This window comes from Phoxinus phoxinus, assembly GCF_949152265.1.
Source record: "Phoxinus phoxinus genome assembly, chromosome: 15".
Taxonomy (NCBI): domain Eukaryota; kingdom Metazoa; phylum Chordata; class Actinopteri; order Cypriniformes; family Leuciscidae; genus Phoxinus; species Phoxinus phoxinus.
The window spans coordinates 24,707,737-24,723,862 of NC_136890.1; the positions used below are offsets into that span (position 1 = coordinate 24,707,737).

The window sequence follows — 16,126 nt, forward strand, 5'->3', positions numbered from 1 at the left end:
AACTTCGGCAGTCATTTAAAGTATGATGATACTCGATGACAGTACCCAACCTTGAGTAGACGTATAAAGAGTGTCCGATAAAACTCAATTTATCCTGACCCTTTGCTGCCTGCCTGTAAAACCCAGACAGCCACATAGTGTCTGCCCAGATCCGTGCCACATCTGGACTGGTACATGTGGATTCAACGCGTACCAGATGTGGGCCCACACTATGTTGCTGACTGGGAAAATGCAAAATACGTGAGACCAGCCCACGAATAAAATAGATAGATAGATAGATAGATAGATAGATAGATAGATAGATAGATAGATAGATAGATAGATAGATAGATTTGAGTTGACAGGCACTAAGAGGACTGGAGGTTTTTCAACGGTTGAGTGAATGTTGATCGAAGGATGGGGTGTTTAATTACGTTTGTCAGTGTGTACCAGCGGCAGAAAGGAACTCAGTCATTTAACTAGATCAATTTGTAAAGGTTTTCCTTTATTAGTTTCATCTCTATTTTAATCATCAATTGTCTTGAATTATTTTCATTACACAGGCTTTTGTTCTTTAAAGCACAAATTTGAATCTACAAAACACTAAGACGAAACATGTACTTCATTCTAGCATACTGTATATTGGTGGACAGGAAAAGAAAGTACAATAGGCATAAAAAAAATATATATATATATACAGCACATATAAAAATAGCTTTGCATAACATTCGGGTGAAAATACGATGCTCCAAAAGCTTTGCTTTGATCTTTATTTGGTGGACTAACACCCTTTAAACTCCTCCGGTTTCATTACACTAAAGATCATACTGTTGAAGGGCCCTTAAGTGCTACAGGATATCAACTGTTTCCAAAATTAATATGCCATATGGAGCCTATAGTACATAAATGTTTTTATTTGCATAAGCAGACTCTCTTAATATTGACCTTGAGCACACACAATATAACTGACCCACCCATCTGAACAAATACAGCATACCGGAAGTTTATAAGACCTTAGTATTTTATCACCACTCTGGGTAATGTATGCATGCATTTCTAAATACTATTATGAGTGTTTATTTGGCATTTAAGAGACCCAGGGGCTTTATTGTGCAAAACACACAAAAAAAAGAATGTAATTGTACTAATCGATTTTATAAAGCTTTGCTCAAAACACAAAACGGAAAAGTGAAACAGTATATTAAGATTGTATAAAGTATGATTTCTAAATTGCCAAGTGATTCCAACGGTTGCACAGACAGGCTGATTGTAATTAAGAAAGAAAATACATGACATGTATTTAAAACTCATGTACATAAAAGGTAGAACTTCAAAACCAGTTAAACTGCTTACAATATTATTATACAGAAACAAAAAAAGCCGAACAAAACAAATAAAATAGTAATAATGGTTACAAATATTTTGTAAAAGGCACTAATAATATTATTTTTCTAAATGTTTCCTTTTCTGAAAGGCTCAAGCGGCTTGACGATGGCTGCTGGAATTCTTCTTCAAACCTCTGTCATGTTTGTGTGGACACTGAATACTGCATACCATTTCAAAAGAAACAAAGTGGAACCCATTCATATTTACACACCTCCTTGTACCTCTTCTAAGCATTGGCAAGGCAGAGGATAAACCGTAACAGACAGCATAGAAATAGATCTTTAAAAAAAAAAAGTAACATTTAACTATTTACACCACAGTTTAGCTCTGAACCACACATGAATGAATGAGATGTATGTGGGCATGAGTTTGGAGTACATAAATGCTACCAATCACACAAAAAATAGACAAGTACCACCAGTTCATTTAAGAAACATTTCATCACAATAAAAAAGAAAATGCAGGTTGATCTAAACAAAAAGACATGGAAGCTGACCCATTATATAAAAATATGATTTAAATTATCAGTTAAAAGGAAAGTTTACTCAAAAACAAATATTTTTTCATTATTCACTCGCCCTGATGTCATTCCAAACCTGTACCACAAGAGAATATTTGTACGAATATTTCAACTAATTTTCTCTTTATACAATATGGGGTTCAAAACAACCTTAAACCACTTTTACTTTTATTGTTACTTACTTATATATATCATTGTGTATTCTACAGAACAAGGTCAAAGGTTTGTGAGTGTATGATACATTTTCACTTTTGGGTAAACTATCCCTTTAAGGTTGGTACCAACTAAGCATATCTGACTTTATCATCAAAAAAATTTATCAAAAAAAGAAAATTTCCTTCAAAACATAAAAAGGTTTGACTAAAATGTGAAATAAACATTTCAAAACTGAGGACAATAACGGACTCTGTAGCTTGGCAGTGTAATTGTCCATTGGTAAAAGTGCCTCAGGTTGTAGATGGCAGTGAACAGCCGTGTTGTTAAAGCTGTTTCTCTGTTTAGTTCGAGGCTCCTGTGAGATAAAATATTCAGGCTAGTAGGAATTTACGATACGCAAACTTCACAGTCAACATGCAGAGCGTAACAAAGACATGGAGGGTGGAGAGAAGGACATTTGGCCACAATAGCTGAAGAGAGAGAATCAAAATGGCCGTGCAATTAAACTCTCAAAGGTTCCTACGCGTACACACTGCTGCGCTGGGACTGCTGGGACTGCGTCGGCTGCGCAGCCTGAGACTGGGGCTGTAGCTGGGCTTGTTCGGGAATGTGTGTGTGGCAGGAAGGAGGCAGTGTGCGGGGGTTTCCTAGAGGGGTGGGGCTTGTGGTGACATCAGACCAGTCTGAGTTGGAGTGGGGGGACGAGGAGGACCAGGGGTCGGGCGATTCGGGCGAGGGGGTGAGGTAGGGGTGTTCGCTGGGATTGTGTGCGGGATGACCGGGGGTGGTTCCCTCAGAGCTGGCAGTGGCGTAGCTGTGCTGGGAAGGTGGCGTGGGATATTTATCCACGGGGCTCTGGCGTGGCTGATAGGATGCCACCTGCCTTGCCTGGCTCTCTGGCAGCCCGTGAGGAAGCGCGTGGTTGTGACCGTGGGGGTGCTGAAGGGTGTGCGACAGGCTGTGCTGCATTCCCACATCAGGAATGGGGAACATCATACCCTGGTTGCAGTGTAGGTGTTGACCTTGTGTCTGATTTTGCCCCTGCGCCTGTATCTGCCCCTGCTTGAGGAGGCTCTGCCCGCTGCCTGTCGCCATCATCTGGAAGGTGACGATGGGCGGCAGCTGTTCACGGCTCATGGTGACATTCATCGGGGTGAGCATGCCCGGGCTGTGGTGCTGCTGCATGCTGGTGTGGCCTGCACTCATCTGGTGGGGTGACATGAGGCCAAACATGTGGCTATTGTAGCCGTGTTTGGCCAGACCTACCCAGCTTTGCTGCTGGCCCAACATGTGACTTACAGGGGGCAACATGGGCCTCGTTGACGGGCTGCTGAGCAGAGGGGGAGAATTCGCTGTGCTGGAGGCGGCCACAGCCTCTCCAGCGTACGAATGTGGAGACTCCAGGGAATCCACAGGTGACATGGTGACTGAGCTCTCTGAGAGACCGCTGGCTGCTTTGGTGACATTTCCTCCCGCTCCGGGCACCGCCACCACACTCGGCCCCTCTCCTCCGGTCGGCTTCTTTCGCCTCTTGGCCTTCATTTCTTTCAGATCTTTGGCTGTCCCAGCTGAGACGCCACTTGCTTTTCCTCCGGCTCGGCGATTCTTTTTGCCCTGCGGTCCTGGGCGCATGCCGATGATGAATCCTGTGCCATTTGTTCCACAGACCATTGAGGAGTGTCCGCCGTTGCCCACGTGATTAGGCCCGGAGTGTGGGCTGTGCACCAAGTTGTACTGGTCCAGCAGACGCACTATGTCATGATGCATTCGTTCTTGCGCAGTATCACGAGGCAGGCGGTCAAGATGGTCTGTGATATCACGATTTGAATAATGATCTAGGAGAACTTGAGCCGCTTCAAAGCTGCCCTCTCTGGCAGCCAGGTACAAGGGGGTCTCCTCCTAAACCACAGAACAAACAAAACTGAAGTGTTTGGCTGACACACAAAACATTTGTGTTTAAAAAAGTGATTAAATATGCACACAAACAAATAGACATGGAAGACTACCTTGTTGTCTTGCATGTCTCGATTGGCTCCATTCTTCAGTAGCGCCAGAGTGGCTTCTACATTATTGACAGCGGCAGCCCAGTGCAAAGCCGACTTGCCTGTGGATGAGATGAGCATGACAGAATTAAATAGGCCATTTTATTTCCAGAATTGTATTTCCTTTTCATTTATCAACAAAGTTCTTTACTCTGATCTTACCATGGTCATCCACTGCATTGACGTCTGCATGGCAGTGCACAAGTTCCTCCACCATACCCTCCACTGCCAGTCTGGCTGCCAGGATGAGTGGTGTGGTGCCATCATTCATACGAGCATCAAGATCCGTGGCACGGTTCCGGATGAGAATCTAGAGTAACATATAACAGTAATGATTGGTATGTGCACACAAATGTTTTTTTTTTTTTTTTTTTCACAAACCCTGAATATAAACTTACTATCTACATACTACACTAGCTGTGCAAATATATTATTACATAAACAAGGTAATTCAGGAAACAACTACTGTAGGAGTTACAATCAATGACTAAGTAGTTATCAGAATAAACAAAAACATGCCGATCATACAAACAGCTCCATCACAATATTCTTAAAAAATTGCTGGGTAACAACATTTTAACTGGAAAGTGAAAAAAAAAAAAAAAAAAAAAAAAAAATCCAAAGTAAAAGCATTTTTTCATATACATTACAATGAAGCAAATTTTTAAAAAAAATTACTGTTATAAATAGTATATAATAGTAAAATAGTAAAAATAAATAATTCTATTATCTCAAATTTTATAAAGATTTCAATATTCTATATGTTTTAATAAAATTTTTAACAAAATATATTTTATATTTGTTGTATAGCATAACTATATGTTAATCACTATTATTTATTAATTTCCATTATTTTTCCAGGTATGGAAAAATAGAAAATAGAAAAATAGTGAATAGAAAAATTCACTGATATTTCCAGGTTTTCCAAGACTGTGAAAACTCAGGTTTAACAGGGCATGTGTGTAGAAGCACATCCCCTTACCTGGAAGACTCCTTGGGCATCTGCTGCCACGGCTGCATGGAGAGGGGTGCGGCCCATGTTATCATGAGCATTGGCATCCGCGCCAGCATCTAACAGTCTCTTGGCAGCATCTGCTCGGGCATATCGTGCAGCGAGGTGAAGTGCTGTCTCTCCGGTGCGATCTGTCTGGGCATTGAGTGACGCACCCTGGCCAATCAAGTCGGTAATGACATTTGTGCCAGGCTCGTCAGCGCCACTTTCCTCTTCTTCCTCTCCCAGCATACTGCCACAATCGGGGCTGCTGCCATTTCGTAGAGATGCCAGCATGAGAGGAGTGAAACCATCTATAAGTGTGAAAGACAATACAGAGTTAGTCAAACTTTTAAAAGGAAAAAAAAAGGGCGAAAACCTTCTTTCCTCGTCGACACAGATTGAGAGCAACAAAGAATCTCAGTCTATTAACCTGGTCCTTTAACATTGACATCCATGCTGTCCATGTCTATGTCCGCCTGAGGGGGGGTGAGTGTGATGTCAGCAGCTTTGTGATGCTGCAGGGTCCACTCTCTCCTGTCCACTCCTCCATCCACTCCGACAGGAAGCAACGGCTTATCTTCCATCTGTGGGGTTCGGGGGATGCATTTAGATGGATCATAAATAAAGAGATCTGTTACTGTGATCTTCAGGGCTGTGGAGACACTGTCTCTTACCCTGGGTTTTTTAGGTAGATGATCCTCCTCTGACCAATGATGGGTAGAACTGCCATCCATCAACCCTCCATCCTGTGACTTCTGCATGCTCCTGAGAGAAAGTGGAGGATAGAGGAAAAAGGAATGATTAGAGATGCCACCTGAAATTAACAGATTAACAGAAGCATGTAAAAAAGCTTCAGACTGTTGCTGCCTTCAAGGCACCATATGCTCATTTTGTTGCATTAGCACTAAAAAACATCTGGAATTCACTATTCTGTATATAGTATGGGAAAAACACTACGCTAACAGAGTAGTAAGCGACAAGTCCCTGGATGACCTACTACTTCCGACGAGATTCTGAAGTGCGCATTTGATGGACACTTTAGTATCCCATGAGGCCACGGGAGGGGATTTATGAATGGAGGTGAAGCGACGCAACTGACGCTAGTAGGTCACGTGACAGTAACAACAAGCCAGATGTAGTACATCCGAATTTCATTCCTACTACCCATATTCATACTATATAGAATGTACTTTTTTTAACGGTCGGGAATTAAGTTCAAATTCAAACGTAGTACCAACCTACTCAGACAGTATGCGATTTCGAATGCATCGCCTGTCTAGTAAATTAAATGAAAGAGAAAGATATGAAATTGCCTAACGTGTCCATTTAACTAAAAACAATATAATATGACTAATAATAGTGTATAACATGGTTAAGACCGGGTCAGAATGATCGTATTAATGAGATTAATGGACAAGAAAGTAGTTTAGTGGGAAAACTAGGATTTTGTTCGGTTTTCCACTGATAAATAAACAACATACATTTCCTATAATTCTCTGTGGCGGTAAAAGAACAATAAAATCCCTAAAGCTTAAGTTACACATTAGTGCTAAAAAAAACATATTTGTCAGTAATTGAAAACAAAGATAGAAATATGAACTTGCAGAACACTGAATAAACACTGTCACATCATAAAAACTTCCAACTTATTATATAAGAGCTTCCCAAGATGACTTGACGGCAGCAAATCTGAGATCGTTGTGGATTTCAGGCGCACACTTACTTCATGCCAAAATCATCCTGTCCCACTGGCTCTCTCCGCTTGTCGTCATTCTTTGCTAGAAAGCCGTCAGGAAGCCATAACCTCCCATGCTTGCGTTTGCGCTTGGCAGCCAATACACCCAGCACCAAAATCAGCATGATGATAGCTGCAGCCACAGCAACCAGGTACAGAGCAGTAGGTATAGGGGGAGGTTTATCGTCATCGCCTGAGGTCGAAGAGGTTGGTAACAAAGATTACATAGTGAAAAACATAGTGAAAACTACATTTCCATTTTGCTGTAGCCCTGTTTTGTCAGTTCACTTACTGCTCACAGAGTAGACGGGATACGGTAGCTCTGATTTCAGGTACTCGGCCGCTATGAAGGCCGCAGCCTGCTCTGCACTGGAGATGCATTCTTTTGAGTGCTGAGAACACAGTCGATTGTCAATCTCCAGGTGAACCTTTGATCTAAACCATGGAGACATCCAAAACCATGTTCATTTATTTTAAAAAATACAACAACATTAGGGTAAAGACAGTATTTAAATGTTTGTGCGAGGAACATACCCAATAACCTCCTTCTCTAACTCTCGTTTTCCACGTTGCTTCATAGCGGCGATACCGCTTTGGATTTCACTCTGCTCAGTTCCATAGTATGGGTACACCATAGGTTTCTTATTCTTATCCAGCTTCAGTCGCAGGTTGGTGTGCAGGAGCGTCCCCAAAGAGCGCAAGAAACCGTTAAGGTCACCCATTAGCTCATCAGGCTGCAACAGCACCACAATCACCAGTGTACCATCAGCTAGCTTGGGAGGAGTGTCTGTGGCACAGTCCAGACCATCCCAGCCACATGCTTCTGTGTTGCAGCCCTGGTTACAATGATTATTGCCATAATGATCTGCACAGTAATCATCGTATCTATAGAGGAATTAGGGTAAATAGAGAGATAGATGGGAGTTAGAAACAATTAGACTCGATTCATCTTTCATTGCGTGTGCAGAGAGTGCAATCAGTAGTATAGTAAATAAATGGCAAATGGCAATGGCTCAGACAGTATATAAATAATATACTGTTATGTATAAAATATAAATATGTAATAATCATAATTGTGATTATGTGTTATCATATGTTAAAAAAAAAAAAAAAATGTTATTCAAGCATTATCTTAGCTATTTCCCCAAAGAAGAACAGTGATTCTCTGGAGTATGAAATTTACACTGGGACACATACTTGCAAGGGCCGACCGATGTACGATTCTGGCATTCAAATCTGTCGAAGAAGCAGCCTGCATTGTTGCACTGTGGGTCACAGCGGCCGTTATGGAATAAGTTCCAGCAGGGCACTTGTGCTAGGCAGTTCTTCCAGGGCTTGTCCCAATGGAGCGTACAGTCGCCTCCATCCCACTCGCACTCTGGGTTCTTACATTGCGGGTCACATACTTTGTCTCCCGCCCGCTGTGCACACTCCAAATAAGGGCAGGAAGGTTCAATCGTTTGACAGGTCGGCCCACTGAAGCCAGGTGGACACCGGCAGCTGTTGGGATCATCTGGCATACAGGTGCCACCGTTGTGACACATGCAATGTTTTTTTGTGATGCTCTCACAGTGCGGTCCAGCAAAACCTGTTAGACAGCGGCACTGCGGGCGACCCTTTATCTCCACACACTGTCCGCCATTCTGACAGCGCAGACTGGCACAGGGGAACATCTCATAATTGCCACAGTTGAAGCCCGTGTAACCCTGAAAGAGCCACACAGAGGGCATCAGATGTCAAAAATAAACCAAATCATGGCGCTACTTAACAACTAAATGACTGGAGGCTAGTAAGACAGCAACAGTGAGTGAAAGGAGAGAAAAAAGATCAGTTAAAAGAGGGAATCAGAGTTTCACTTCATACCTGATTTATGCAGCCTCAGTCTTTAGTGCAAGCATGAGAGTAAGGAGGGAACAAGCAGCCATGAGAAAAGGAAACATTTTCACTCAAAGCAAAGCAGAGTCGTGCAAGGCAAATGCAGCCGTCAAAGGTTGTAAGAGACATGTCAGAAAGCACAGTAAGAGACACAGTTGTTAAAATACCCTCTTCCACCTCTCAGGAATCAGTTTGTGGAAATTAGATAGAGGTTTTATGTATTTACAGAAGTTAGGGAATGCTTCAGTACGATAGAGGTTATTGTCAGATATTACAGTTTTTTTTAAATGTAGTCATATTGGCCAATATTGGACATTTAATGGTGCATGCTCATTTTCTCTATTTTTACATTTAGATTGCATTTGTCATCATCCAACACTTACTTTAAATAAATTTTTAAAAACACTAATAAATTAATAACAATGTTAACTGTACTTTTTAAGCCAATCTCAAAAATGAATGTACATTTTCATAGTGTACATTATAATGTTGTCATAACATTTAAAACAATGGTTTTAGTATTTTATAATCAGGCATGTGATCAGTTGAAGACAAGAAAGAAGGAAAACCTTTTTATTAATAACAACAATAGATATTACTATCATTATTATATTGTTTTATTTTACAGAACAAAAGTAAAATTACAATGCTTCATAGTTGCCTTAATTTCTTTGCTTACAAACATTAAACCATTGAAAACTTAATGCTATGAATTTCTTTCTTCTGCTGAACACAAAGGAAGATATTTTAAAGAATGTCGGTAACCAAACAGTTGATGGACCCCATTGACTTCCATAGTAGGGAAAAAAAAATACTATGGAAGTCAATGGGGTCCATCAACTGTTTGGTTACCGACATTCTTCAAAATATCTTTTTTTTGTGTTCAGCAGAAGAAAGAAATTCATACAGGTTTGAAACAACTTGAGGGTAAGTAAATGATGACAGAATGTTAATTTTTAAGTCAACTATTCCTTTAAATGTAGAAAAGAAAAAACGGTTTAATTGCACATGCACACATAGCTATACAGTATCGTTCAAAGGTTTAGGGTCAGTAAGATTTCAGTTTCAAATAATCAATATCCCAGATTGCACTGAGATGTAAGTTTCTATATAAATGATATGGATAGTGTTTTATTGCATTTTATCATATCATTGCAATATGCATATTCATTCTCTCTCTCCTTTACACCATAGCTCGTGTCTAAACAATAGAACGTGTGTGGATGGAATTAACCGCTTCTCTTGCCACTGTCGGCATGATTTTTCGAACTGAACGAGTGTGACTCTCATCCATGTAAAAATGGAGCTTTCTACTCATCAAAGAATTCTGAAAATTAATAAGCAGGACAACTGTTTTCAACACTGCACCAAATCAGCAAGCATATTATACTGTTTTCTAAAGGATCATATGACAAAAAAGTAACGGCTGCTGAAAATTCTGCTTTGCCATCACAGGAAAAAATGTCATTTTAAAATATATAGCATAAGAGACAAAAAACATTACAGACCCCAAACTTTTGAATGGTAGTGTACATGCATATACTAATGAAATACTAACACTGCACTTACGGGTTGGCAGGTACAGCTGTATCCATGTACTGAACTCATGTTCATGGCACATCTGCCATTGTTATGGCATGGCTTGGACTGGCACAGATCCACCATTAACTCACAGCGTTGCCCTATAGGGAGATGGAGAGCACAAGAAATTGTAAAAATAAGAAAACTGTTCATTCGAACCACTTTAAAATAGCAAGAATGAAACATTTAATATATGTCTCTAATAAAACCTCACCAGTATAACCGAGGCGACAGCGACACTGATAGTTATTGGTCAGTGGCACACAGTCGATGGTGCCAGATGGGTTGCAAGGTCCAGAACGACACTCATTCACATCTCCCTCACAATGCACTCCAGTGAAACCAGGAGGGCAGGAGCAAGTGTACCGTCCCACACCGTCCACACACTGGCCGCCGTTCTTACAGCGTGGGCCAAACTCTGGGGCGCATTCATCCACGTCCACCTCACACTGCAAACCTGCAAAAAAGAGAGGAGGTGGTCAGTGGAAATTTGCATACCAGCGTTACATCTGTGCACTAAACGTACAGCATTAGAAATCAGTCTTTTCAGGCTTTACCTTTGGTGCCAGGAGGGCACGCGCAGGAGAAGCGGTTGATCAAATCAATGCAGGTGCCTCCATTCCGACAGGGATTCGACTGGCACTCGTCAACATCATATTCACAGTTCACACCCTGATAACCTGCTTTGCACTGATAGAGAAAGAGAGGTTTATAAAGTAGAAGATGTTATAGTTTTCTCTATTTATTCTATACTATTTCTATATACACCGTTTTAATGTTTGGGGTCAGTAAGACATTTTAATGTTTTTCAAAGAAGTCTCTCATGCTCACCAAGGCTGTATTTATTTGATATAATACAATGTAGAATGTTTCACAATATTAATGTTTTTAATTTAAAATTATATTTTAAAATGTAATTTATTCCTATGGTGGTAAAGCTGAATTTTCAGCATCATTACTCCTGTCTTCAGTGTCACATGATTCTTCCGAAATGCTTCTAATATACTGATATGGCATATATCAATGTTAGTAAGAGAGATCAGTTGTACCTGGCAGTCATATCCACCCTGGTAGTCCAGACAGGTCCCTCCGTTTCTGCAGGGGCTGGAGAGGCATTCGTCCTCCTCCTCCTCACAGTAACTGCCCCTATAACCTCTCTGACACATACACTGGTGTGTGTTGTCTTTGTCCATACACCTTCCTGCATGCTTACAGACCATGTCCACCGCCACACCTGAAGCACATCAAAACTTACATTAAGGATTCAAAATACATATCCCAATTACAGTAACAGTGAAATTTGTGAGCTTGACTAACATTAGACTATTGTTCAATGTCTCACCCTTGCTAATGGCAACAGCCTGGCAGGACATGTTTGGGATGTCACAATACAGGCCTGTCCAGCCGTGCTGACAGCTGCATCTCCAATTCATCTCCTTCTGGATGCACGTACCCCCATTCAGACACTTAATCTGACTGCACACGTTCACCATTGACTGCAGAATGAAACAGGCAGAGAAATTAGTCTGATAACATAATTGTAGAACAATCACTTACTGGCAACCAAATTTCAACACAGTAAAAAATAATTGTATAATTACATTTGAGTGTCTTTTATGTATTTGCTGAGTTGAAAGATCATTTAATGGCAAATAAATAGCAGATCTTCCAGATTGCAGGCTTAAATCAATATAGTCATTGTGCAACATCAACCGTGTGTGTTTACACCCTATCTTACACCCGGCGCAATGCAGTGCCAAGCGCGTGTTTTTTGCTAGTTTCAGTCTGACGCAGATATCATTTTCACGTCCTGCGCCATGTTGTTTAAATAGCAAATGCATTTGCGCCCATTTGAGCGCTGGTCTGAAAACGAGGTGTGTTCAGCCACATAGTTGGCACGTTGCTATTTTGAGGCAACAGAAATAGACTGCGTTAATTTTAAATATTTGGCATATTTGTGTGCTGCTGTGTGCCCTGTGTGTTTAATAAGAAGAGTGTACGCGCGTTGTGGACCCTATATAGGCGCACATTACTAACACGCTCTTTAAATAAAAAATTTAAAAAACTGCAATTTTGCGCAAAAAAAAAATACACTCTTTTTTATTAAACACACAGGGCACACAGCAGCACACAAATATGCCAAATATTTTAAATAAAAGGATTACAATGTAAAAGATTATTATTGTGTACATATGGTGGAATCCGGCTTGTCCCGTAGATGGTCTGCTTGCGCACTTTTACCTCGCGCACAAGCAGTTCCGTTTGCGCTCTGGAGAAGCGTTCGGCCTTTCCACTATCAAATTCCGTCATGTAAATAGCGAATCCGCCATGGCGCTAACGCAACTGGCATTTAAAGGGAATGGGCTCTGATTGGTTTAACGCACGTAAATCCCAAAACACACCCATTGCTCATTAAGAGAATGGGGACAACCCTTTAAGACCATGACCATATTTCCCATCGTTAAACTAGCAAAAGTGGATTCGGACACGCCCAAAGTGAACTTGCGCCCTGCCCTTTAGAGCATGCGCTTAGATCGTTAAAATAGGGCCCTAAGACTGAATGGACAGTTTGTACCTCGCAGGTTTTTCCTTTGTACATCAGTGGGCAGGTGCAGTGGAAGGTCCCCAGGCCATCTATGCAGGTGCCGCCATTTTTACATGGATGAGAGTCACACTCGTTCAGTTCGAACTGGCAGAACTGACCCGAAAAACCATGTCGACAGCGGCAAGAGAAGCGGTTAATTCCATCCACACACGTTCCATTGTTTAGACAAGAGCTATGGCGTAAAAGAGAGATAGAATGAATAAGCATTGATATGATAAAATGCAATAAAACACTATCCATATAATTTCTATAGAAAACTTACGTCTCAGTGCAATCTGGGATATCACGTTCACAGTTGATGCCGTCATATCCAGGCAGGCATTGGCATGTGTAGCTGTTCACATAGTCGCTGCAGTGGCCTCCATTCCAGCAGGGATTGCTGGCACACTCGTCCACCTCCTCCTCACAGCGTTCACCATAGAAACCAGCTCTGCACTCGCACAAGAACCGCCCTACTTTATCAACACACGTACCACCGTTACGGCATGGATCTGGAGAAGAGAGTGAAAATCAAAGAGATTAAATTAAATTCAAATTGGTGTCCAACTGAAAATATGAAAAAGATTTTAGAAGATTTATTTTGATCAAATTCAGATAATATTCGTATGTATTGAATCTGACATTATCTCTGATTTATTCTGCTTGAAACTGGCCATTAGATGAATCACAATTCAATTATTTCATTGACACCCATCAATCTGTTTGGGAATGATACATACTGGAGCTGCAGTCATCGATGTTGGTCTGGCAGTTGACCCCACTGTATCCAGGCTGACACTCACAACGGTAGCTGCCAACTGTGTTCACACAGTGAGCTCCATTCTGACATGGGCTCTTCTTGCACTCATCTACATCTTCTGTGCACTGGGCTCCTACACACATATACCAGACAGACACTCAGACATTTTGGATAGATTTTCATCTACTAATGGGTATGTCATTTGATCATGGAAAAGGTGTTACACGTGGTTGTCACAACATCAAAGTCTCTCTCTATTCTCTTTAGGAATAAAAGCACACACAGACTTAAGGCACTTACCTTCCCAGCCGCTGTGGCAAATGCAGGTGTAGCTGGTGTAATCCAGGGATGCCTGACACACCCCTCGTCCCTGACAGGGCTGAGATGCACAGGGGACCAATTTCTCCACACAGTGTCTCCCTGAGAATCGAGCAGTACAGTCAGTTGTGGACACAAGTACAAAAGTAATCAAAAATGTCCTTGGAATCAAACATTTATATAATATAATTAGGGCTGTAAAAATTAACATGCACATACAATGAATTTTTTATATTTTTACAATTTAAACGCAATTAACCACGCATTCGTTTTTACCCTTCATCCTTCAGCAAGCGTTGCATTAGGATCACGCTATCATTCACTCAAGTGCTTTTAAACCATTCAGGCGTGAAAAGATACAAAAACAGAACTTAAATCTGTACAGGTGCGCTGTCTGTGTGACAGACTCACACTCATGCGCACAGAAAGCTGCTTCAGACAGCGCAGCGGCTGCATTGAGTTCTCTTTCACGCTTGAACGGACAAAAAACACAAAAGTATGCCAAAATGCCCACTTTGTCGAGTATCCTCGTAAGAGTTGTGAGCATATCGGATGTGTGTCTGATATCCGCATCGTGTGCATCAATAATTAGTAATCATTTTAAAATATATTAAAATAGAAAACAGTTATTTTTAACTGTAATAATATTTCACAATATTATTGTTTTAACTGTCTTTGAAAAAAAGTTTTTTTTAAATGTTACGGTCATACTTTAGTTTAGGGTCCAATTCTCACTATTAACTAGCTTTTAAGTATAAGTTTTGCCTCAAACTCCTAATTACTGCTTATTAATAGTGAGTAAGGTAGTTAAGTTTACGTAGTGGGTAGGATTAAGGGATGTAGAATATGGTCATGCAGAATAAGGCATTAAAATGTGCTTTACAAGTACTAATAAACAGCCAATACCCTAGTAGTATTCATGCTAATAAGCAACTAATTAATAGTGAGAATTGGACCCTAAACTAAAGTGTTACCAATCTTACCGACCACAAGCCATTGCCAAAAAACAAGCCACATTTTTTATAATATTAAATATATTTTGGGTGGAAATCTTTTTATCAAGCTTATATAATCAAACAACAAAGTGTCAAAAATGTTGCTTCTATAATTCAAAAAAATCATGTACACAAAAAACATGTTAATAAAAACTGTACACTGTAACTGTAAATGTGTGTGTTACCTGTGTAAGGCAGAGAGCAGTAACAAATATAGCTGTTGACTCCATCCACACAAGTTCCCTGATTCATACAGGGGTTTGACTCACACTCATTAATGTTTATTTCGCAGTTAAAACCTGAAAGAGACAGGACAAACCAGGGAGTTGGAGACAGAAATAAACGTCATTGTTAGCCTGTTTAGAAAGGTAATGGACCACACGCCTTTACCTGCAAATCCACGGGAACAAACGCAGGTGTAGCCATTGAGATGGTCATTACAGCTTCCACCATTCTGGCACGGGTTGGACTGACACTCGTTTTTCTCTCGCTCACAATTCTTACCTTCCCAACCACGCTTACATGCACAAAGGTACCTAAAAATAGATAAGTTAGAGATGAAAAAGACAACTGGCCATAGAAGCTTATAGTTTATCCTAATGCACATTATAGTACATCTCACGGCAATGCAAAGAAAGCAGTGTATTTGTCATGAATTTAGTGCTTAGAGTTCAAAAAAGTGCATCTCTTTACAGAATATAACGTTTGAATATAATGTATTAAGTAGGTTGTGCTACAAACAATCATTGTCAGTCACATTGACAAAATGGATTGTAAGGTAAGGCTCTTCCTACCCGTCCTGCTGCTCAATACAGTCTCCGTGCAGGCAGGGCATGGGGCTGCAGTGGTCTGCACCTGAGTGACACAGAGGACCATGAGTCCCAAGTGGACACAAACACTGAAACCCGTTCACCTTGTCCACACACGTCCCTCCACTCAGACACGGGCTCGAACTGCACTCGTTGATCTCCTCAGTGCATCGTTCTCCTAAGCCAGAGAGGAGAAAGAGTCGTTAATGAATAATTACTGTTCGAATACATTCATTCTTTTGACCTTTTATTCAAAAAATTCACAAAAATCAAATCTTTCATTGAAGTAAACCAATTATAAATGGAGTTAAATCTCATGAAATAAAATATTTTCTTTAATACACATTGGCCAAAATTAATGGCACCCTTTTATTCAAAACTTTTATGCAACC

At 40.8% G+C, this 16,126-nt stretch overlaps 1 protein-coding gene across 1 annotated transcript in view; it reads right to left on the reverse strand.

The window, feature by feature from the left end:
- Nucleotides 1–460: 460 nt before the first annotated feature.
- Nucleotides 461–16,126, reverse strand: part of notch2 (notch receptor 2) — a 51,190-nt gene continuing 35,524 nt past the window's right edge. Inside the window, exons 13-34 of the mRNA XM_079636950.1 lie at nucleotides 15,720–15,912; nucleotides 15,316–15,461; nucleotides 15,111–15,224; nucleotides 13,913–14,032; nucleotides 13,593–13,745; nucleotides 13,136–13,364; nucleotides 12,844–13,045; nucleotides 11,611–11,764; nucleotides 11,318–11,502; nucleotides 10,826–10,958; nucleotides 10,483–10,725; nucleotides 10,257–10,369; nucleotides 8,010–8,518; nucleotides 7,347–7,697; nucleotides 7,105–7,247; nucleotides 6,801–7,005; nucleotides 5,752–5,842; nucleotides 5,508–5,661; nucleotides 5,066–5,388; nucleotides 4,246–4,393; nucleotides 4,048–4,145; nucleotides 461–3,940 (exon numbers count right to left, since the gene is read on the reverse strand). Of these exons, the coding sequence (XP_079493076.1) occupies nucleotides 2,561–3,940; nucleotides 4,048–4,145; nucleotides 4,246–4,393; nucleotides 5,066–5,388; nucleotides 5,508–5,661; nucleotides 5,752–5,842; nucleotides 6,801–7,005; nucleotides 7,105–7,247; nucleotides 7,347–7,697; nucleotides 8,010–8,518; nucleotides 10,257–10,369; nucleotides 10,483–10,725; nucleotides 10,826–10,958; nucleotides 11,318–11,502; nucleotides 11,611–11,764; nucleotides 12,844–13,045; nucleotides 13,136–13,364; nucleotides 13,593–13,745; nucleotides 13,913–14,032; nucleotides 15,111–15,224; nucleotides 15,316–15,461; nucleotides 15,720–15,912 (5,387 nt within the window). The 3' untranslated portion in view covers nucleotides 461–2,560. The remainder of the gene's footprint in view (nucleotides 3,941–4,047; nucleotides 4,146–4,245; nucleotides 4,394–5,065; nucleotides 5,389–5,507; nucleotides 5,662–5,751; nucleotides 5,843–6,800; nucleotides 7,006–7,104; nucleotides 7,248–7,346; nucleotides 7,698–8,009; nucleotides 8,519–10,256; nucleotides 10,370–10,482; nucleotides 10,726–10,825; nucleotides 10,959–11,317; nucleotides 11,503–11,610; nucleotides 11,765–12,843; nucleotides 13,046–13,135; nucleotides 13,365–13,592; nucleotides 13,746–13,912; nucleotides 14,033–15,110; nucleotides 15,225–15,315; nucleotides 15,462–15,719; nucleotides 15,913–16,126) is intronic.